Here is a 24479-nt window from a genome sequence, read left to right as displayed (position 1 = left end):
CTGCAAATAGTGACAGTTTTACTTCTTCTTTTCCAATGTGTATTCCTTTTATTTCTTTTTCTCTGATTGCCACGGCTAGGACTTCCAAAACTACATTGAATAACAGTGGTGAGAGTGGACATCCTTGTCTTGTTTCTGATCGTAGAGGAAATGCTTTCAGTTTTTCACCATAGAGAATGATGTTTGCTGTGGGTTTCTTGTATATGGCCTTTATTATGTTGAGGTAGCTTCCCTCTATGCCCACTTTCTGGAGAGTTTTTATCATAAATGGGTGTTGAATTTTGTCAAAAGCTTTTTCTGCCTCTATTGAGATGATCATATGGTTTTTATTCTTCAGTTGGTTAATATGGTGTATCACACTGATTGATTTGCGTATATTGAAGAATCCTTGCATCCCTGGGATAAATCCCACTTGATCATGGTGTATGATCCTTTTAATGTGTTGTTGGATTCTGTTTGCTAGTATTTTGTTGAGGATTTTTGCATCTATATTCATCAGTGATATTGGTCTGTAATTTTCTTTTTTTGTAGTGTCTCTGTCTGGTTTTGGTATCAGGGTGATGGTGGTGTCATAGAATGAGTTTGAGAGTGTTCCTTCCTCCGCAATTTTTTGGAAGAGTTTGAGAAGGATGGGTGTTAGCTCTTCTCTAAATATTTGATAGAATTCACCTGTGAAGCCATCTGGTCCTGGACTTTTGTTTGTTGGAAGATTTTGGGTTTTTTTTCTTTTGCGGTACGCGGGCCTCTCACTGTTGTGGCCTCTCCCATTGCGGAGCACAGGCTCCAGACGCGCAGGCTCAGCGGCCATGGCTCACGGGCCCAGCTGCTCCGCAGCATGTGGGGTCTTCCCGGACCGGGGCACGAACCCGCGTCTCCTGCATTGGCAGGCAGACTCTCAACCACTGCGCCACCAGGGAAGCCCCTTTGTTCCTGATCTTAGGAGAAATGGATTCAGTCTTTCACCATTGAGAATGATGTTGGCTGTGGGTTTGTCATATGTGACCTTTATTATGTTGAGGTAGGGTCCCTCTGTGCCTACTTTCTGGAGAGTTTTTATCATAAATGGGTGTTGAATTTTGTCAAAAGCTTTTTCTGCATCTATTGACATTATCATACGGTTTTTATCCTTCAATTTGTTAATATGGTGTAGTACATTGATTTGCATATATTGAAGAATTCTTGCATTCCTGGGATAAATCCCACTTGATCATGGTGTATGATCCTTTTAATGTGCTGTTGGATTCTGTTTGCTAGTATTTTGTTGAGGATTTTTGCATCTATGTTTATCAGGGATATCGGCCTGTAGTTTTCTTTTTTTGTGACATCTTCATCTGGTTTTGGTATCAGGGTGATGGTGGCCTCGTAGAATGGGTTTGGGAGTGTTCCTCCCTTTGCTATATTTTGGAAGAGTTTGAGAAGGATAGGTGTTAGCGCTTCTCTAAATGTTTGATAGAATTCACCTGTGAAGCCATCTGGTCCTGGGCTTTTGTTTGTTGGAAGATTTTTTAATCACAGTTTCAATTTCAGTGCTTGTGATTGGTCTGTTTATATTTTCTATTTCTTCCTGGTTCAGTCTCGGAAGTCTGTGTATTTCTAAGAATTTGTCCATTTCTTCCAGGTTGTCCATTTTATTGACATATAGTTGCTTGTAGTAATCTCTCTTGATCTTTTGAATTTCTGCAGTGTTGGTTGTTACTTCTCCGTTTTCATTTCTAATTCTGTTGATTTGAGTCTTCTCCCTTTTTTTCTTGATGAGTTTGTCTAATGGTTTATCAATTTTGTCTTCTCAAAGAACAAGCTTTTAGTTTTATTGATCTTTGCTATTGTTTCCTTCATTTCTTTTTCATTTATTCCTGATCTGATCTTTTTTTTTTGTTTTTTTTTGTGGTCGTGGCCTCTCCTGTTGCGGAGCGCAGGCTGCGGACGCGCAGGCTCAGCGGCCGTGGCTCACAGTCCCAGCCGCTCCGCGGCATGTGGGATCTTCCCAGACCGGGGCACGAACCCATGTCCCCTGCATCGGCAGGCGGACTCTCAACCACTGCACCACCAGGGAAGCCCTAGCTACTCATTTTGATGTGTGATTATTTCGTTTTTCTAAAACTCATAATACATTCTAATTCATTAGCTCTAAGTCTTAATTTATCAAAAGCATATGATTTTTTTTTATTGGAACAGGAGTCATCCAAAGTCCCAGACTATATCACCGGTCATTTTCTTTAAAACCATTTGTGATTCTAGGCTTATCATTTCCCCATTTGTAAAATAAAATAATGATAATAGACCCTTCTGAAGAAAGGTTCTAATGGTATTTTTATGCCCTTTGAAAGGCAGCTAAGTACTCTTGTTTGTTCTCAGATGAGCAATATACATGGGTGCTGACTCCAGAGAGCCTGCAGTATGGGGTTGGCACCTACTACATAACAGCCTTGTTGAATAGAAGCAAGGAGGGTGCCCAGCAGACGCCCGCCCTGTTTCTGGTGGTCCCTGCAGTCACCCAGTGTTATTTCTGGGACAGCGGCAACCACGTGGGGGAGCAGTGGATGCCAGGTCAGAAGCTGCCCACTTGTGCCGCTCTCCCACCTCGGCTGGCAGTAAACTCAGTGCTCTGTCATCTTATTTGGGGCGGCCCAGAAAGTAAAAGCGTTGGAAGGGAAATAAATCAGCCTGGTTAAAAGGAAGAGGCGTGTGTGTGGTGGGCTGAGAGAACGTGTCTCTTTGGAGCAGCCTTCTGCTTTAGATTTGTCATTTTTTCCCCAAACATTAGTCTGGGGTGAATCTGACAATCTACATAAAGTAAGACAAGTGGTATATGGAAGCTGATCAATTCTACAAGTACTAAATATGCGGAGGGTAAAATGAGGCCGACTTTCTGCTACATAAAAGAGAACTTTTATTGCTTCTTGGCCTTTTGGCTAAGATCAAGTGTAGTATCTATTTATATCAATTTAATATCTGACACAGCCTCTATTCAAGGACAATATAGCAACTGGATTTTTGGAGCAGGGAGTTGGAATAGGAGCTTGGTCCATTCACTCCAAAAAAAAAAAGAGAACTTTTGTACTTAAAAATAAGCTAACAGATTCCTGTACATTCTAAGCCAGGGGGGGACAGACTGTCACTTCTGCAATTACTGCCTCGTTCCAGGTGTCTGACCGCTTTAAAAGGGTGCTGTACATTTTCACACTAGTGGTCCTGTGAGATCCTGTCTGGTTTCATGTGCACAAAGAATGGGCTGTAAGTGTCTGGAAATCCTGAGGCAGCTCTTCCTAAAAGATCTGATAGGGCTTCCCTGGTGGCGCAGTGGTTAAGCATCCACCTCCCAATGCAGGGGACACGGGTTTGATCCCTGGCCGTGGAAGATCCCACATGCCACACAGCAGCTAAGCCTGTGCACCACAACTACTAAGCCTGCGCTCTAGAGCCCACGAGCCACAACTACTGAAGCCCGCGTGCCTAGAGCCCATGCTCCGCAACAAGAGAAGCCACTGCAATGAGAAGCCCGCGCACCACAACAAAGAGTAGCCCCGGCTTGCCACAACTAGAGAAAGCCCACGCGCAGCAATGAAGACCAAACACAGCCAAAAATAAAAACAAATACATCTTTTTTTTAAATGTGAGAGAGTGTTATCCAGATTGAGAATACAAGGAAAGAGGATTCCTTGGAAGGCTTCCGCACCATTCATGCAACCCCCTCAGACTGGGAGCTTGTTAAAATGCAGAGTCTGTCGCAGTAAGTTGGGGCGGGCCGGAGAGTCTGCCTTCTGACAAGTGTCCACTGCTGCTCAGCAGGGAAACCCCACGGAGTAGCAAGGTGGGGGAGATTTTCTTCTCTCCCAGCAGTGGCCACCAACTGCAAAAGGCATCAGGACATTTCCTGCCTCCTTGAAGCCTTTGTTATTTGGACTCCATGAAAGTATCAGAACTCAGAGTGCACGATGAGAATTCCTCCAACAGCCAAAAGTGGACTAGGAACTTAACCTTGTTCTGTGGAAGGAAATCAGTCATCCTGACAGCATTTTAGGCTTTTCATCTACAAAATCAGGTGTGGAATTGGTACGTTCCATTCATTTGCTTAGTGACATTTTAAAAGATATTTTTTATAAAGAAATGTTACAATATATGAAAAGTTATAGGGAATAATATGATTAAAATATTAAAGACACCACTCAGCTTTATCACAAAGTTTGTATTTTGCTGTATTTAGTTCAAGTATTTTAAAATTTAAAAAAACACTGGGATAATGGAAGATCTGGATCTATCCCTCTCCAACCTCATTTCCTCATTCTTACTAAAGGGTCACCCCTGTCCGGAATTTGGTATATGTGTTCATTCCTTTTTTTTTTTTAAAGGATCAAACTTTTCTTTTTTAATGTATTTATTTATTTATTTGGCTGCATTGGGTCTTCATTGCTGCACGCGGGCTTTCTCTGGTTGCGGCAAGCGGGGGCTCTTCATTGCGGTGCACAGGCCTCTCATTGCGGTAGGTTCTCGCTGCATACATAGCACTGGTTCTAGGCGCGCAGGCTTCAGTAGCTGTGGCTCGCAGGCTCTAGAGCGTAGGCTCAGTAGTTGTGGCACACGGGCTTAGTTGCTCCACGGCATGTGGGATCTTCCCGGACCAGGGCTCAAACCCATGTCCCCTGCACTGGCAAGCAGATTCTTAACCGCTGTGCCACCAGGGAAGTCCTATGTGTTCATTCTTTCAGCAGATATTTATTGAGCATCTAATACATTCCAGACCCACGTATAGGAACTAGTGTTGGACAAGAATGTCCTCATGAGCTTACTTTCCAGTGAGGGAGGCTGACAAACTGGATTCATGAATGGTGGTTTGCACACTTTTGGCCTTTGTGTAAATGGTACGATACTATTATATTCTTTTTTTTCTTTTTAAGTTTATTTATTTTTTTGACTGTGCCTCACGACATGCAGGATCTTAGTTTTCTGACCAGGGGTCGAACCCGTGCCCCCTGCAGTGGAAGCACAGAGTTTTAACCACTGGACCACTAGGCAAGTCCCTATTATATCCTTTTTTTTTTAACGTGCTTTGTTCACTCAGCATTCATCCAAGTTGATGAATCCAGCTTCAATTCACTCATTTTTAACTGCTGTATAGCAGTCCATCAGTTGTGGATTTTAAAAATTATTTATTTTATGTTTGGCTGCGTTGGATCTTCGTTGCTACACGCGGGCTTTCTCTAGTTGCGGCGAACAGGGGTTACTCTTCGTTGCGGTGTGAGGCCTTCTCATTGCGGTAGCTTCTCTTGTTGCGGAGCATGGGCACTAGGCGCCTGGGCTTCAGTAGTTGTGGCATATGGGTGCAGTAGTTGTGGCTCGCGGGCTCTAGAGCACAGGCTCAGTAGTTGTGGCGCATGGGCTTCGTTGCTCCGTGGCATGTGGGATCTTCCCTGACCAGGGATCTAACCCGTGTCCCCTGCATTGGCAAGCGGATTCTTAACCACTGCACCACCAGAGAAGTCCAGCAGCCCATTAGTTTGCCTCTACTTACTTATGTGTTTGTTTGTATGTTCTGCTGTTACTGGACACACAGGTTGTTCTGATATCTCCTAGTTGTAAACAGTGTTGACAGAGACATCCTTTTTCACGTTTCCTTGTGCACATGTGCAAAATTCCCCCAGGATATACATTCAGAACTGGAATCACAGGATTCAAGGAGTTTTGCTTCTTCAGTTTTACTAGATGTTGCCAAGCTGCTGTGCCCATCAGTTGTCCCACTTTACACCAGCAGAGAATAAGCAATCAGCCCTTGTTTCCCAAATCTAAATGCGTATGTTTGTTTTACATGCGTCCTTTTCTTAGCACGCCAGTTAGAATTAACGTCTTGACTGTTATTCCACGTTGGGCCACAGAGCCCACTTTGGAGGACACAGTGTCTGTGTAACCACCTGACCTACTTTGGCGGCGATTTCTTCATTGTGCCTCGGGCAGTGAAAGTGGAAGACACAGTTGAGCTGTTCCTTCATGTGACCAGCAACACCATCGGGGTGTCCCTGCTGGCCAGCCTTATTGGAGTCTATATGCTCATTTTTGTGTGGGCATGGAGAAAGGACCAAGCAGATATGCAGAAGGTGATGAGACTTTGATTCCAAAAACTTTGCCACAATGTCTTAAATATGTGGAACAAGATGAAAAAAGAAACAAAACCCCTTCATCAAAAGAGGCAGGTAGGGGGTTTCCCTGGCGGCGCAGTGGTTGAGAGTCCGCCTGCCGATGCAGGGGACACAGGTTCGTGCCCCGGTCCGGGAAGATCCCACATGCCCGCAGAGCGGCTGGGCCCGTGAGCCATGGCCGCTGAGCCTGCGCGTTTGGAGCCTGTGCTCCGCAACGGGAGAGGCCACAACAGTGAGAGGCCTGCGTACCGCACAAAAAAAAAAAAAAAAAAAAAAAAAAGAGACAGGTAGGGACTTCCCTGGTGGTGCAGTGGTTAAGAACCCGCCTGCCAATGCAGGGGACACGGGTTAGATCCCTGGTCCAGGAAGATCCCACATGCCACAAAGCAACTAAGCCCGTGAGCCACAACTACTGAAGCCCGTGTGTCTAGAGCCTGTGCTCCGCAACAAGAGAAGCCACCGCAATGAGAAGCCCACGCACCGCAACGAAGAGTAGCCCCCGCTCACCGCAACTAGAAAAAAGCCCACGTGCAGCAACGAAGACCCAATGCAGCGAAAAATAAATTAATTAAAAAAAAAAAAGAGGCAGGTAGCATGGTAGTCGGTAGTGTAACAATTCAAGTGGGGCTTCTCTTAAATTTCTCGTCATACCTTCTGGCTCAAGGCCCAGGGACTTAACTCTTTATCTCCATTTTTTTTCTTTTAGCCAAGGTTGAACCCTCATATGACTCATTTAGGTTGGGAATAAGCCAAAAGAAAACACCCAGAGAACTTAACTATAATCAAATGCAAGTTTATCTCACTTAATACATTGGATATGAAAATTCTGTGTAAGTCAAGTTATAATTTAATGTAACGGCAATATATAGGAAACCTGTAAGTGATCTTTATTTATTTTTTTTTGGCTGCTTTGGGTCCTCGTTGCTGCGCGCAGGCTTCCTCTAGTTGCGGCGAGTGGGGGCTACTCTTCATGGTGGTGTGAGGGCTTCTCATTGTGGTGGCTTCTCCCGTGGCGCAGCACGGGCTCTAGGCACGCGGGCTTCAGTAGTCGTGGCATGCAGGCTCAGTAGTTTCTCCCACGGGCTCAATAGTTGTGGCCCGCGGGCTCTAGAGTGCAGGCTCCGTAGTTGTGGCGAACGGGCTTAGTTGCTCCGCAGCCTGTGGGATCTTCCGGGATCACGGCTCGAATCTATGTCCCCTGCATTGGCAGGCAGATTCTTAACCACTGCACCACCAGGGAAGCCCAGAATCTTTATTTTGAAACAAAAAAATTCCTTTGATGACAGCTTCTTTCTAATTTCTGTTCTATATCTTTCTTATGCTTAGATTTTCCTACATGTGGAAATTCTAGAATACACAAAATATCTGTTTCTTTATGGCTGTTGGTCTAGAATTAGCATTTTTAGTAAATAAAAATACAAGACAGTTAAATTTGAATTTCAAATAGTGAATGCATTTTTAGTATAAGTATGATCCCAAATTATTCATCATTTGTCTGAAATTCACAGTTAACTGTGTGTCCTGTATGTTATCTGATAACCCTTTCTGGGTGGGTGGGAGGTGGAGATATTTAGAGGTCCAAGACCCGATCAGTTGATTCCATGAATATTTCATTTTAGAGACATAAACTCTGGACTGTCAGCCCTTATTCCCCCCTTTTGTCACTTAACTTAGGTCTACTTATCTGTACATCTTCTCCCCACACCTCACCCTTTCTTGCCACAGAGCTGCCGCAGTGCATCCTCCTGTTTCTAGCTGGAGAAGGCAGGGGTCTATGCTAAGTGAAGATCGGCTAGTTTTCTTGGTTCTGCTTTTTCCTACAGGTGAGGGTCACTGTCCTGGCTGATAATGAGCCCAGCTCTCAATTCCACTACCTTATTGAGGTCTCCACGGGCTATCGAAGAAGGGCTGCTACAACAGCTAACGTTAGTGAAATAAATGTTCCTCATTTGTTACTTGGTGTCTTCTGCCATGTGAGGTACAGTCTGACTTGGTAATATCCCTGTGTCCAATTGTCCTTTACAAGGATCCCAGACAGTGATCTTTCCTGGTTCTAAACTGTACACCTGAAGAGCTCTTTCTGCTTGTCTCAGACCCCAAGACTTCATTTAATTGCAGTTTTCTCTGTCCTCATCTTTCTCCTTAGAGATAAACCAAAAGAATCACGTTATAACTTCCTATACCGTATCTTTCATTGTCATGTTTTAGGTGGTTATCACCCTTTATGGATCAGAGGGGCAGAGCGAACCCCCATCATCTTTGTGATTCCCAGAAAGCAGTCTTTGAACGAGGGGGACTGGATGTCTTCCTCCTGGGCACTCCGTCTTCTCTGCGGGAATTACACAGCCTGCAGCTCTGGCATGACAGTTCTGACGTCAGCCCTTCTTGGTAAGTACCTGTATCAGGCTGGCATGTTGCTTCTTCTCTGTGGATCTTTAGCATTCTGGGGAAAGACCTGCGTGGCTTTACGATAAATAACTATAATGCTTTGGGCCAAATAGTAACAAATGACTGTTAGATTTTAGTTTCAGAGCTGTCTACACAGAAGAAACCCTGGAAGGACATATGGAAAATTAACAACACGATTTTTTACGGGTGGTAGAATGGTAGATTTTTTTTTCCATTAAATGTTGTCATGATGGTGAACGGCAAATAATAACAATGAAATAGTGCCCGAAAGTACCATGAATTGAAAGTATCTTTAAATATGAAAACTATCTTCAAAGAGTAAATTTAGTAAATGACTATATACTGAATATACTTTGGGTTAAAATGAAGAGCTTCAGGAGAGGGGAAGGAACGGAATTACAATGTGGGATGTGCCTAGAGAGTTAGAGAGACAAGCGGTCAGTGATGAGTGCGTGCACCTGCCCTGTGCTAGATCCAGATGATTCTGCATCTTCCTTCGGCAACACTCTAAGAATTAGGAGAGGAGGGTGGAGAAATTATTGAATAGACGATGAAAATTAATTAAGGTTGAGGATTATTGGCTTGTTGGGATTAGGAAAAAAGAAGGGAATGAAGTCAAAGGTCACAAGTCAGTTGCTGAATACTGGCCACCTGAAAACAGTATGCTCCTTGCCTAAAATTGATAGCAAAAGAAGTCCTTCCCTGCTAGGCTAGATGCACCAACCGCTAGGCCAGGATAGCCTGATAAGCTGCTTGCTGCTTGCATTCTGTTCAGGTATCTACAAAGCGGTTTGTTGCACCGTCATTCCACTTTCATTTATAAATAACGTATAATAAGCACTTGAAAGAGCCTCAGCATCTGCAAATTAAAGCCATAGTGATGGCGCTAAGCACCCACCAGAATGACTGAGCCTGCGCGTCCGGAGCCTGTGCCCCGCAACGGGAGAGGCCACAGCAGTGAGAGGCCCGCGTACCGGGCTCATACAGTGCCAAAAGTATAGTAGGACTCAATAAATATTTGTTACAATTGGTAATTACAGTCAATATTGTAACAATAAATATTTGTTACAATTAAATTCTCAGAGTTACCCGTTCACCTCTAGAGCTTCATATCAGCTTGTTATTAAGGCTCTTTTGAAGACTTTCTTTAGTCAACATTTGCTTTTCTTTCTTTAATTGCAAAAGTAATAGCTGTTTGAATGGAAAAAACTTGGAAAACACAGAAAAGCAAAAGAACTACCCACCCCCAATAAAAAACAGACGGCCAGCATTTTTTCTTAGGAAATGATAATGCTTTCTATATCTTTCTACTGGTCATACTGAATGCATTAACTAGATTTTTTCTAACACACATTAGAGTCTCTGTTTCTCTTCTGTATGAAAGAATAAGAGAATAAAAGCACAAAAAAAAAAACCCGTGACTAGTTTCTCACCAATCAGGAAATGAGTATTTTCTCCTTTTTTATACTTTGCTCTTAAATGAAAGCTTTAACAGTAGCTAAATTTATCTTTCTGCGAATGTGGTTTTCGTTCCACAGGCTGCAGGATTGTAGTTCTTCTTGCTTCTGCTGTCTGCTCTCTGGTGGATGAGGCTATCTAAGAGGCTTATGCAAGTTTCCTGGTGGGAGGGACTGGTGGTGGGTAGAGCTGGCTGTTGCTCAGGTGGGCAGAGCTCAGTAAAACTTTATCCGCTTGTCTGCTGATGGGCGGGGCTGAGTTCCCTCCCTGTTGGTTGTTTGGCCTTAGGCGACCCAACCCTGGAGCCTACCCGGGCTCTTTGGTGGGGCTAATGGCAGACTCTGGGAGGGCTCATGCCAAGGAGTACTTCCCAGAACTTCTGCTGCCAGTGTCCTTGTCCTCCCGGTGAGCCACAGCCACCCCCTGACTCTGCAGGAGACCCTCCAACACTAGCAGCTGGGTCTGGTTCAGTCTCCTCTGGGGTCACTTCTCCTTTCCCTTGGTCCTCACGCGCACACTACTTTGTGTGTGCCCTCCAAGAGTGGAGTCTCTGTTTCCCCCAGTCCTCTCAAAGTCCTGCAATCAAATCCCACTAGTTTTCAAAGTCTGATACTCTAGGAATTTCTCCTCCTGTTGTCGGACCCCCAGGTTGGGAAGCCTGACGTGAGGCTCAGAACCTTCACTCCAGCGGGTGGACTTCTGTGGTATAAGTGTTCTCCAGTCTGTGAGTCGCCCACCCAGCGGTTATGGGATTTGATTTTATTGTTATCGCGCCCCTCCTACCGTCTCACTGTGTCTTCTCCTTTGTCTTTGGATGTGGGGTATCATTTTTGGTGAGTTCCAGCGTCTTCCTGTCGATGATTGTTCAGCAGTTAGTTGTGATTCCTCGCAAGAGGGAATGAGCACACATCCTCCGACTCCGCCATCTAGCAGTAGCTAAGTTTAAATCAAATGCAGCTCAGTCACCTGTGATTTTATAAACTGCCTCAGTAAGAGAGTCCCAGAAATATTTTAGCTTTAAAGCAATCTGTACTCCTTGCACAGAAAATAATTTCCAACTAAAATTAAGCAAGACTTTTGACCAGAGAGATTTGAATGGTTTCACAGAGACTCTTGGGGAAGTAGCATCCTTACAGTAAAGGAGGGGATTAGCTGACTAGGTACAGATGAAGTCAAAGAGGCCGAACGACTAGGGGTCCCCGAGGACAAGTTCATTGATGATTGAAATTAGGGGAGAAGGTAAACACATGGTAAAACACTGTGGTTGGAAAGAGGATGCAACTTCAGGGCCTGTGGCTCTGAAGCCAAGACGAAGCCACAGACCCAAATAGGACAAGTCATTAATATAAACATTAAAGACCACTCCCCACCTCACCCCCCAAAGACACCCCCTCAGACCCTGGTAATTAAAGATAGAGGCCGATAGGATGCTTACAGAGGTGGCAGGGCACTGTCACATGTGGAACAAGAAAACTTATAGAATACAAACACACACTGAACTATTCCTAGGTTATGGAAGTCTGCATTCTGGTGTTTCGTACATGAACACCCTTAGAGGCTGGGAAAGAAAAAACGGGATCAGCTCTGGTTTCTTTCTTTAATTCTTGCCTCATGATGAAACAGAATCCATTTACTTGGACACTCACTGTCAGTGAAAAATTACTTTTTTTAAATTAATTTTTATTGCAGTATAATTGACATACAACTTTATATTAGTTTCAGGTCTACAACATAATAATTCGACGTTTGTATATATTGTGAAATCACCACCACCATAAGTCTAGTTAACAACTGTCACCATACATAGTTAACAGAATTTTGTTTTTCTTGTGCTGAAAGCTCTTAAGATCTACTCTTGTAGCAATTTTCAAATATGCAACACAATATTATTAACTATAGTCACCATGCTGTACATTACATCCCCATGACTTGATAATTTTATAACTGGAAGTTTGTACCTTTTGACTCCCTTCCCCTGGTTCACCCAGCCCTCCACACCCCACCTCTGGCAACCACTAATCTGTTCTCTGTATCTATGAGCTCCGTTCTGGTTTTGTTTTTTTTTTTTTTCTTTAAACCTATGTGATGAACTCTGGTGTGTTGTTTATTTATTTATTTTTGGCTGCACTGGTTCTTAGTTGCAGTATGCAGACTTCTTAGTTGCAGCACGTGGGATCTAGTTCCCCGACCAAGGATTGAACCTGGGCCCCCTGCATCTTACCCACTGGACCACCAGGGATATCCCTGGTTTTGGTTTTTCGTTTGTGTTTTGCTTTGTTTTTACATTCTACATCTAAGTGAGATCATACAGTATTTATTTGTCTTTCTCTATCTGACTTATTTCACTTAGCATAATGCCCTCTATTCACGTTGTCACAAATGGCGAAATGTCATTCTTTTTTATGGCTGAATGATATTACATTTGTACACATACCACATTTTCTTTATCCATTCAGCCATGAGTGGACATTTAGGTTGTTTCCTTAAGATTACTTGTTATTACAGCAACTGATTCATGCCCACCTCCCTAACATGATTGTCTTTATTTTACTGTAGGTATGTAAATTGTCACTGACGTGGCAGGTAAAAGGAAATGGCATTTCCTGTGCAATTGTTGGCTGGCCATGGACCTTGGAGACTGTGAGCGTGACTGGATCTTCATACCGGTCTCAAAGAAGGAGCTCTTTTCCTTTAGGTACTCTTGAGAAATTATGGTGCGCTACATGTCTCTGAGGCTCTGTTCATTTTCTTCACTCCTTTTTCTTTCTGTTCCTCAGACAAGACAATTTCAATTGATCTCTCTTCAAGTCTGCTGATTCTTTCTCCTGCCTGCTCACATCTGCTGCTGAGCCTCTAGTGAACTTTTCATTTCACTTATTGTATTTTTCAGCTGCAGTCTTTTTATTTTTCCAGCTGCAGACTTTCTATTTGGTTCTTTTTAAAAATAATTTCTGTATCTTCATTGATAACTCTCTGTTTAGCAAGACAGCATTCTCATTTACTTTGCTTTAGTTCTTTGATATGGTTTCCTTTATAGTTCTTTGAAGATATTTAAAATAGCTGATTTGAAATCTTTAGTAAACTGAGTGTCTTGGCTTCCTCAACAATAATCTATTGACTTGTGTGGGGGGGCTGTGTGAGAGAGAGAGATACTTTCTTGTTTCTTTTCATGTCTTGTGATCTTCTGTTGAAAACTGGACATTTTAAATAATAGAATGTGGCAACTCTGAAGATCAGATTTCCTTCCTCTCCCCCAGTATTTGTTGTTCTTAGTGTTTGTTGTTGTCTAGTGTCTGTTTCTAACTAATTCTGTAACGTCTGTATTCTTTGTCATGTGTGAAAATTGAAGTTTCTGCTCAGTTAGCTTAGTGGTCAGCTAATAACTAGACAGAGACTTCTTCAAATGCCTGAACCAGTAAGTCTCCCAGTCTTTGCTGAGGGGTTTTGCATGCATGTTGTGCTATGCCTTTAGCACTCAGCAAGGCAACTGACAGCTCTGCCTCAGCCTTCACTTCCTGCTTGCTGAGAGCTTCAGGGTCATCCAGGGGTGAAAGCGTAGGGCCTTCTCAGGTATTTCCCGAGCATGCATACAGCCCTGGGCATGCATGTGGCCTTCTAGATTCCCAGGACTGTGTCAGAGCTTTTCAAAACTCCTGTGGACTTCTCATTTTCCAGCTTTTCCATTTAAGCTTTTTGGTTAGCCTGTCGTTTGCCTACCATATCAGGCAGCTGTGAAGGTAAACTGTCGCCTCTGAATATTTTTGACAGTGCCCTCAGGGAAAAAGCCTTTTTCACTGGATGAGCCTCCAGTCACATCATATAAGGACAGCCTTGCAAGTGGAGTTTTCCAAGGAACTATCAGACAAATCAAACAATGACAGTTCTCTGGGGAAAGGAAGCTTTTAAGGAGCTCCAACCCCATTCTCCTCCCTCTAGTGACTGCCAGGCTGCTGGTTTTCACTGTGATCAAAGGCTGTTGGTTTTAAGGTTACCGTGGAGCTAGAGAAAGGGAGCTGGGAAAATAGGGCAATTTAAAATGCCACAAAATTCACTGTTCTTACTAATATTCAGCCATTTTTCTTGAGTAAACACTCCCAGGTTAATACAAACCTTTGGTTATTTACCTGAGTTCTGAAAATTTTGATTCTGGCTTTTTTGTTTGTTTGTTTGCGGTACCCGGGCCTCTCACTGTTGTGGCCTCTCCCGTTGCGGAGCACAGCCTCCAGACGCGCAGGCTCAGCGGCCATGGCTCACGGGCCCAGCCGCTCCGCGGCATGTGGGATCTTCCCGGACCGGGGCACGAACCCGCGTCCCCTGCGTCGGCAGGCGGACTCTCAACCACTGCTCCACCAGGGAAGCCCTGATTCTGGCTTTTTAAGAGAAGTTTTATCATTGCTTTTATGGAGGAATTTTCAGAGGTCTTTACTCCACCGTTTCCACTGACCCAAATGGATTTAGACAATTTACTACTTATAGCAGTAGTAGCAACCAGAGCAATATTTTATGTCAGTTCCCAGATTCGACAGGGTGATGTAATGAGAGCCAGGTGTTAGCTGCACATGCAATGGAGGTGCCTCACAAAAGAGGAACCTCAAGGTTAGGAGACTCTGATCTGATATACCAGCTGCCAGAAAACCTGCCTGTCCTTCCCTGTAGAATGAGACATTATCTTCATTAGCCTGGAATGTAGGGAAATCTCTCAAGGGGTGAGAAGAGGGCATTTCTATCTTTATTACCCTAGAATGTCTCTGGGGAGTAGGATGTCTCTATCTTTACAATCTGGAAATGCAAATAAGTTGGCTCCAAAGAGAGTTCCTTACTGTCTGTTTTCAGGGCTGTCTGCTTATACAAAGATATTTGAAAAGACAGTCCAGGAGCAAAGTTTTTATTAATGCCTAAATGGGAAGCATTCGTGGAGAATTGCCTTCCAACACTGCCTATGTTATGTCAGTCTAGCTGTTATAAAGTATGTTGTCTTTTCTCTTTTTAACATTTTCTCTTTATCCCTGATGTTCCAAATTTTACCATAATTCTTTTCACTGTAGATTCACTGTTTATACTGTATAGTACTCAGAATGTACTTAAAATTTTTTTTGTTGTGGTAAAATACACATAACATAAAATGTAGTTGTTGATATACAGAATCATGTCTTAAATTCGCAGAAATTCTCAGATGTCACTTCTGAAAATATTGCTCCTCTGACATTGCTTTACTCTATGCTGGAGCCTCTCAAACTATCCTCCACGTTTTTAAGCCGCTCTTGCGTGCATATCTTTTCTGTCTCTCTGTGATGTGTTCTGGGTGAATTCTTTCATACTACCTTTTGGTTCACTAATTTTCTCTTTAACCAGGTCCCTTTCTCCCAATTTTTTTGTTTTGAGGACCATATTTTTCAGTTTCAAGAGTTCTAACTTATTCCTGTTTTTCATAATTTTTTATTATTTTAAAGTGAACATTATTCCTTGTATCTTTGAGCAACCTGAAATACTTAGTCTTTTTCAGACTGTCCCATGAAATTAATTTCTTCTGGACTGAATTACTGATTGTGTTGGCTGCCTTTCTTAGCATTAGATTTCTTCATGTGTTTAGGAATTTGGGGTTGTAGGTTGGTTTCATTTTTAAATCTCAACCTCTCTCTCTGTGTTTCTCCACACATCCCTGACTAGTACTTTTTTGATGTTTTCATCCAACCCTTCACATCGCTAATCTAGAACTAGGTCTTATTATACCATTTTGGAGCTCCTATTCCTCCGTGAAATTAAAGAAACCAGATCTGTTGCACGTCCTGTCATGAGCCAGTGGATCTCTTGGCTCAATTCCTGGTCCTGGGGCTGTCCACTCTCACCCACCTCCCTCCTTATACATGTGTAGCCCTGTGGCAGTTTTTTGTTCTGCAGAATTCTTCCATGAGCTCCAGCCTCAACCCTGGCTTCAGGCAGTGAAGTTGGCTTTGCTCTCCCTTTCCCCACTCCATGAATCACTTTCAGTTCCAGTTACTCTGTGGGAATCCAACTTTGACCTGTGTATGCCTTCTTCCAGACCTGGAGCACAGAATCCTGTGGCTTCTTCCCCACCTACCATCTTGTTTCTCATTCCAGTCCTCTTTCTCAGAGACTTTTATTTTGTTTTTAAGCCCATGCAGTGTTTCGGGTTCTTTCTTTTTATATCATATTTATAGTTCCTTTTGGAGTAGAGAAGGGGCTCCAAGTATGAATTTACCAAACTGTCTTGAGTGGAAGCTTAATGCAAACTTTCTAAGAGTAAAAGATTTATCGAAACTCTGATAAAGCGAAAACAAGTTTTGGTTTTAAAATCTCATGCAATAAAATTACCCTTATCTTCAAAACCTTTTACCCCAAAATAACAAAAAAATCGTATCATCAAGTCGTCTGAAAGCTTCTTCACGGAGGTGCTGAACAGTGGCCGAGTTGTTGCTGTGCAGCTTGCTGCCAGGCAAACCACATTCTAGACTAGGGCACTTTCAGAATGAAATCTCCTGCCTTTCCTGTTCTAATTTATCTTGTTAGACACCTGTTCTCCTCCATGATTGTAGAAAATCTCACCCAGGATTGTCTGTGGCTCTCAGTCACAACTTGACATCCCTGGACCCAGTTTACAAGAGTCCAGCGGCTCACCTGCTGCATGACCCTCCTTCTCTGCAACACGGTCACCTATGTCACGTTCTAGAAGATGAACGGCACCACCACCAAGAGACATGAGCACGCTGTGGGTGAGCCCTGATGTGTGCTGTTTGTGGCACGTCATCCTTTGATTACTCCACTCTCCTTCCTTCCAAAGTTAGAAACAGAATGAGTATGTGCCTTCATTTTTCCTCTGCTGCCCTCACATTAGAGTACTCATTTAATTCTGCTCTTAAAGGAGAATAATCATTTATTCTAACATTACACATTTTCCCACAGATCTCTTTTATTAACACATGATCAGGATCTTTACTGCCACGATAACTTGTTATCCTTAGATAATCATAGTTAAATTGCTACATAAATACTTAAACCTGGGAGAGGAATGCCTTGGAGATGATTTTAATTTTTGAGAATGAGGGTTGTACGTCCTGCTTTTCTTTCAGTGGGCCCATTTGCTGTGACCTGGTCTGAACTGCTCGTCAGCATCCAAACTGCTGTCATCCTTTTCCCCGTCAGTCTTGGGATTGGATGGCTTTTCCCGTTGATTCAACCACAGGAACCTCTACCTCTCTTTCCTCCCATCCAGGCCTCCTGCCTCTCAGATGCTTCTTTTGAGCCTCTGTCTCTCTCACAGAGATAGTTGAGGTAAGCTTGGTATCAAATTTTACAGGTAAACGTCATGCTCCCTCCCCCATGTAGTGGAAAAGGTCAGTAGAAAGGATCTCCTGCAAGGCTCCTGAGGTCCTGTTAAACTTAATAGTTTTTCTCTAATTCCTGTCCCCCGGGTCATCACTGTGCCTCTGGTTTTTTCCTCTTCATTATGGAGTGATGTGAGCACTGATGTGAGTGCAGGATGTCCTACTCTGGAGGTGTTTTAGTTTTCTACGTTTGATCAAACGGTCTCTTCTTCTTTCATCCTAGATTCTCTCATAAAACTAGTTCTGAAGCTACTGTGAGGTGACTTCTTTCTGAAAGAGGAGAGAAAGTGAAAAACTGAGGTTCTTTACACTAAGCATATGCCCCTCCAAGTAGAGAAACAGCCTTCCTACCATCTGTAATTGCTACCGGTCCTGGGTTTAATGTAAAACTAACTTTTCTCATCTTGGTTCTACATTCAGGAATTAAAGGAAACTGGGGGATTCCTGCTCAGAAGAAACAACGTACCTACTCTGAGTGTGAACAGTCTTCGTGGAGTTCTTTCTTCCAACGTTAACCTGCTGGTGAAGCTTTTATCCAGCCTCATCTGTTCTTACTTAGAGGGTCAAGGCCGTCACCAGCGGGCAGGACCCTACTGGGCAAATGGTAAAGTTCAGTAAGTTTCCATATCTAATCTTTTATCTGCCTCCCACTCTCTTACTTTCGTATTCATTCTTACCTCTCAGCGTAACCAACAGGCATGGTACGACCTTCTGCTTGTTTTAATTTCCTTAAACTTCTAGTATGGAGCTGATAGCTTAGATCCCTCTGAAGGCTTCTTAGACAATATATCTGGTCTTACAAAGTAAAGGATTAAGGAAAACCCACAAAAAATGTCCTGTCTCAGACCCCCATATTTCATCTACTTTGTCGGGGGCTATTGAAACTTGTCCTTCTTTTTCTTCTATGGAATGATGAGATTATGCGATTTATGGATTCATGAATATAGTTTGGGCCTTCTGAGCACTTAGAGTTTACATGTACTGCAGTTCTGATGAAAAAGTGCAATTAACTTTACAAGTTTTTCGATTCTGTATCAAAGTATAGAATTTTACAAGTTGCTGTGAATTCACCAGCGTGCTCAGAGAAGACGATAATTCTGCAGGTGTTGGGTCCAGTCTCCAGTGACTGGGAAAATTTAACCTCATCATCAGGTAATGAGTTGCTAATTTCTACCAGGAATTACTATTTATTGAAATCTTCCACTTGTCCAAGTGTCAACCTGGAATGTACTTTCAGTGGTTCCTGAAAACCACCATCATTTCCACAGTTACCTGCTCAGAGTTCTGCGGAGGCTTCAATCTCACTTAGGCACACTGGGTCCCGCCCAGGCCCATCAGCCTTGTGACTTCCTAGATGCAGTCAGCCAACTGCAAGAACTCCAGGAACCGCTGGAAATGCGTATTCTTCCCACAGAGCAAGGGCCATCCAGGTAATGCATAGCACCAGGCTTTCTTTATCACCTGTAATCTTCCTAAACCTGTCTCTCAGCTGTTGGCTATGAGATTATTCCTTCAACTTCTGTTCCTAAGGGACGCAGCCAGAGCCCAGACGGGAAGCAGCCCATCTCTAATGGCCGGCTCAGATGGTTGACTTACTTCTGCTGGCTCCTTCTGGTGTCACTAGCCTGGCCTCAGCCTTTTTTGCAGCACTTTATAGCCTGGAACTGAACAAAGACCAAGCCACCAGCTGGGTTATTTTGATATTATCATTGCTTCAGAACATCCTCATCACCAGTAAAGGTATTTGAGAAACAGTGACACCGGCATGGGAGGAAACATTGTAGTTGCAGGAAGCTTGGGAAACCGAGGTCTGTGGGTGTCAATCCAGGGTGTCTAATGATTCTTACAACTTGACAAAAACAAGACAGAAACTGGCAGAGTAAAATTCGTTAGGGGTATGTGTGCAGTAGTCACAGAAAAAACTAAGTAGAACTGATGGACTAGTAGAAGTTTAGCAAAAAAGGATTGGGAAGTTAAGAGGGACAAGTAAAAAACTAAACTACCTTAAAAAAAAAAAAAAACCAGAAAACTTACCTTTTAAAAATCTTCCCTTTCCTGGGCTTCCCTGGTGGCACAGTGGTTAAGAATCCGCCTGCCAATGCAGGGGACACGAGTTCGAGCCCTGGTCCGGGAAGATCCTACATGTCGCGGAGCAACTAAGCTCTCGTGCCACAACTACTGAGCCTGCACTCTAGGGCCAACAAGCCACAACTACTGAGCCCGCGCCCTAGAGCCCGAGCTCTGCAACAAGAGAAGCCACTGCAATGAGAAGACCGCACACCGCAACGAAGAGTAGCCCCTGCTCGTGACAACTAGAGAAACCCGCATGCAGCGATGAAGACCCAATGTGGCCAAAAATAAAAATAAAATTAATTAATTAATTAAATGGATAACCAAAAGGAACCTACTGTATAGCAAAAAAAAAAAAATCTCAGTTATCATGGTATATCAACTGTGAGTGATTGCATAAAGTACCAACTGCTTCTAGCCCTTCAGCCCATAATTCACTACATAAATTAACAGGTGCACATCATGATCAGTGATCAATCATGTCAGTTCTCAAAGTCTGGGTGATTGGTCACCTGTTATCCTGTTTATGTACAGACAGCAAATTGTGTAGTTGTGTTATTTCTTTGTCTCCCAGTCATAAACTCTGTGACCTTTACCATGAAATGGATAATTGAAAGAGGACCTTGGCCAACAGAGATGAAAATGCAGCAAATTAACAAAATAACACTGAAAGTGAAATTTGAATAGAATGTAAATGGAGTTATACAAGAAGCCGCTGACCATGGGAAGATGGCCTGTGTTCAAGAAACTGTAGATACGCAGCCAGGTGAACTTAGTAAAGTCAAACTTACCAACATAAATGTAGAAATTGGTTATGAAGAAAAGGATGATGGTGTCCCAAAGGAAGTAACACTGGCAAAAAACTAACATTAAAGTGACTCTCGGAGATATTTCACAGCATTGAAAGCATAAAGGATAAGATGCTGGAAGCCAATGCAAAGTTAGAACAGTATGACAATTCACCAAAGGCACAGACAAAATGCTCTCCCCGTATCCTAAGTTATACAAGAGGAAGGCCAGCACTGTTCAAATTATTCTTGATAAATTTTCTACAAAGAAGTAACTTTAATTCTCAACATTTCTAATGTTTTAAATTACATATTAGTTTTACTACTTCTAAATTTTTCCTTGTACCTTTATAACGAACAATAAGAGATTTTAATATTTTGACACAAATCTTTAAATGTCACAGAATGATCATAATTTTTCCCCACTGATGATTAAGATCACTTTGCACAGTTTCAGCTTGCTAGGTCATTTGTATGATCCCACACTACCATGTAAAGTGAGAATTACCTTTAATTAGGTGTGAAATGTCATGTCTGTTATTTTCAAGTGCTTCAGCAAAAGAAGCAAAACAAATACGGTGAAAAGTTAACTTTTGTATCTTCCAATTTTTATGTATGTTTTTAAAATTTAATAATAAAATGTCAGATAAAAATAACTCAATGGGGACTTCCCTGGTGGTCCAGTGGTTAAGATTCCACACTCCCAATGCAGGGGGCCTGGGTTCGATCCCTGGTCGGGGAACTAGATCCCGCATGCTGCAACTAAGAGTTCACATGCCGCAGCTACGAAGCCCACGTGCTGCAATTAAATATCCCGTGTGCCACAACTAAGACCCGGTGCAGCCAAACAAATGAATAAACAAAATAAATATTTAAAAAAATAGTAACTCAGTGGATCATATACTCAAAGGTAAAATTACAAATCTTTTAGAAGGAAACATAGGTGAAAATCTTCGAAACCTTAGGCTAGGCAAAGAGTTCTTATATACATACATTACCAAAAGCACAATCCAGGAAAGAAAAAATAGGTAAATTGGACTTCATCAAAATTAAACATTTTGCTCTATGAAAGACACCTTTTTTATTGAAATGTAGTTGATTTACAACGTTGTGTTAGTTTCTGGTGTACAGCAAATGATTGAGTTATAAGTATTCGTATTCTTTTTCGTATTCTTTTCCATTGTGGTTTATTAGGGAATACTGAATATCCCTGTGCTATACAGTAGGACCTTATTGTTTATTTTTTATATAGTAGTTTGTATGTACTAATCCCAAAGTCCTAATTTATCCCTTCCCCACCTCCTTTCCTGTTTGGTAACCATAAATTTGTTTTCTCTCTGAGTCTGTTTACATTTTGCAGATAAGTTCATTTGTATTATTTTTTAGTTTCCACATATAAGTGATATAATGGTATTTGTCTTTCTCTTTCTTATTTACTTCACTTAGTATCATAATCTCTAGGTCCTTCCATGTTGCTGCAAATGGCATTATTTCATTCTTTTTTATGGCTAAGTAGCATTCCATGATATATATGTACCACATCTTCTTTATCCATTCATCTGTTGATGGACATTTAGGTTGTTTCCATGTCTTGGCTGTTGTAAATAGTGACACCCCTATGACATAGGGGTGCATGTATCTTTTCAAATTACAGTTTTGTCCGGATATATGCTTACGAGTGGGATTGCTGGATCATATGGCAACTCTATTTTTAGTTTTTTGAGGAACCTCCATACTGTTTTCCATAGTGGCTGCACCAATTTACATTCCCACCAACACTGTAGGCGGGTTGCCTTTTCTCCACACCCTCTAGAGCATTTGTTATTTGTAGACTTTTTAATGATGGCCATTCTGAGCGGTGTGAGGTGATACCTCATTGTAGTTTTGATTTGCATTTCTCTAATCATTAACAGTGATGAGCATTTTTTCATGTGCCTGTTGGCCATCTGTATGTCTTTTTGGAGACATGTCTGTTAAGGTCTTCTGCCCAGTTTTTGATTGCGTTGTTTGTTTTTTTGTTATTGAGTTGTATGAGCTGCTTGTGTATTTTGGAAATTAAGCCCTTGTCAGTTGTATCATTTGCAAATATTTTCTCCCAGTCCGTAGATTGTCTTTTCATTTGATTTATGGTTTCCTTTGCTGTGCAAAAGCGTATAAGTTTGATTAAGTCCCATTTGTTTTTTGGGTTTTTTTGCTTTTATTTCTGTTTCCTTGGGAGAGTGACCTAAGAAAACATTGGTATGATTGATGTCAGAGAATGTTTTGTCTATGTTCTCTTCTAGGAGTTTTATGGTGTCATGTTTTATTTTTAAGTCTTTAAGCCATTTTGAGCTGATTTTTGTGTGAGGGTGTGTTCTAACTCACTGATTTACATGCTACAGTCCAACTTTCCCAGCACCACTTGCTGAAGAGACTGTCTTTTCTCCATTGGATATTCTTGCCAGCTTTGTGAGAGATTAATCGACCATAGGTGTGTGGGTTTATTTCTGGGCTCTTTATTCTGTTCTATTAAGCCATATGTCTGTTTTTGTGCCAATACCATGCTGTTTTGATTACTGTAGCTTTGCAGTATTGTCTGAAGTAGAATGACTAAAATATCGATAATACTAAATGCTGGTGAGGACGCAGAGTAACTGGGAACTCTCATTCATTGGTGGTAGAAATGAAAAAATGGCATAGCCACTTTGGAAAGCAGTTTACCAGTTTCATACAGAGTTATACAGTTACCATATAACTTAGTAATTGCACTCCCAGGTGTTTACCCAAAAGAAATAAAAACCGGGACTTCCCTGGTGGTCCAGTGGTAAAGAATCTGCCTTCTAAAGCAGGGGACGTGGGTTCAGTCCTTGGTCAGGGAACTAAGATTCCCACATGCCGCAGGGCAGCTAAGCCCATGTGCCACAACTACTGAGCTTGTGCACCTCAATGAGAGAGCCTGCGTGCTGCAAATTACAGAGTTCATGCGCCCTGTAGCCTGCGCGCCACAACTAGAGAAGAGAAAACCCTCATGCCACAACTAGAGAGAAGCCCACATGCCTCAGCAAAGACCCGACACAGCCAAAAATAAATAAGTAAATAAATAAGTAGAAATAAAAACTTATGTTCACACAGAATTGTGTGAATATTTGTAGCAGCTTTATTCATAATTGCCAAGGATGGGACCTCCCTGGCAGTCCAGTGGTTAAGACTCTGCGCTTCCACTGCAGCGGGCACGGGTTTGATCCCTGGTCAGGGAACTAAGATCCCACATGCCACATGGTGTGGCCAATAATAATAATTATAATAATTGCCAAGGATGGAACCAACCCAAATGCCCATCAGCTGGTGAATGGATAAGCTGTGGTACATCCATACAATAGACTACTCAGCAATGAAAAAGAACAAACTACTGGTACATGTAGTGACATGGAAGAATCTCAGATGTATTATTGTAAGTGAAAGAAGCCAGTTCCAAAAGCATACTTTATGATTCCATTTATATGACATTCTGCAAAAAGCAAAAACTACGTGGATGAAGAATCTATCAGTGGTTCCCAGAGATGGAGGTAGTAAAAAGGGCTGATCACAAAGGGGCAGCATCAGGGAATTTTGGGGGGTGATGAAACTGTAAGGTATCTTGATTATAGTGGTGGATACTCTATGTATTTGTCAACACATAGAATTATACACCAAAAAGAGTGTGTTTTTTTAATGTGTGTAAATACATTTTTTAAAGCTAAAAAACCTTTGTTATTACAATGGCTAAAAACTGTAAAAAGTTCCTCTTCTCTGGTCAAATAACTTAGAACAGTAAGATTCAATTTTGCTTTTAAAAATGGCAAAGGAAAACAAATGATAATACACAGTGATACCAGGGAAAATGGGCACTTAATGCTGGTTGAGGAAAATCTGGCAGTAAAAATCTGGCAGTAAAAATCTGGCAGTAAAAGCCTTCAAATTCTGCATCCCTTTGATGAGTAAGTTTCATTTCTAAGGATCTATTCTGAGAAAATTCAGAGTGGTTTATAATAATAAAATGGCAACAACTTAAATGTTCAAAAATAGGATATTGCTTAATATAAGACAGCCATATCTGTGTAATGGGATACCGAGCAGCCATTTAAAATGTTATAGAAAATGTAAGGATGTGGAAAACTGGTCCAGATATATTAAGACAAAAATGATTAATGGATGTATTCCAAATTTTTGAAGTTTCTTAAAAATCTCTATTTTTGAAAATTTTTATAATAAATGTATATACGTTTTTAAAAGTTGGAAAGTATAAAAAGAGGAACAGGAGA

At 42.1% G+C, this 24479-nt stretch overlaps 1 protein-coding gene and 1 pseudogene across 1 annotated transcript in view; both read left to right on the top strand.

Annotated features, from left to right (window-relative positions):
• Positions 1-24479, top strand: part of PKD1L3 (polycystin 1 like 3, transient receptor potential channel interacting) — a 56384-nt gene that overhangs the window by 14243 nt on the left and 17662 nt on the right. Inside the window, 14 exon segments of the mRNA XM_029205635.1 lie at positions 2328-2521; positions 2523-2547; positions 5859-6089; positions 7955-8056; positions 8340-8378; positions 8380-8522; positions 12550-12693; positions 16527-16729; positions 17087-17313; positions 17762-17945; positions 18579-18804; positions 18880-18950; positions 18953-19081; positions 22670-22722. Of these exon segments, the coding sequence (XP_029061468.1) occupies positions 2328-2521; positions 2523-2547; positions 5859-6089; positions 7955-8056; positions 8340-8378; positions 8380-8522; positions 12550-12693; positions 16527-16729; positions 17087-17313; positions 17762-17945; positions 18579-18804; positions 18880-18950; positions 18953-19081; positions 22670-22722 (1971 nt within the window).
• On the top strand, positions 2893-3066 carry LOC114890120 (annotated as a pseudogene).

Source organism: Monodon monoceros, unplaced genomic scaffold, assembly GCF_005190385.1.
Source record: "Monodon monoceros isolate NGI ecotype Baffin Bay Population unplaced genomic scaffold, NGI_Narwhal_1 Super_Scaffold_10, whole genome shotgun sequence".
NCBI classification, from domain to species: Eukaryota; Metazoa; Chordata; class Mammalia; order Artiodactyla; family Monodontidae; genus Monodon; species Monodon monoceros.
This window is presented reverse-complemented; position numbering and strand designations above follow the sequence as displayed.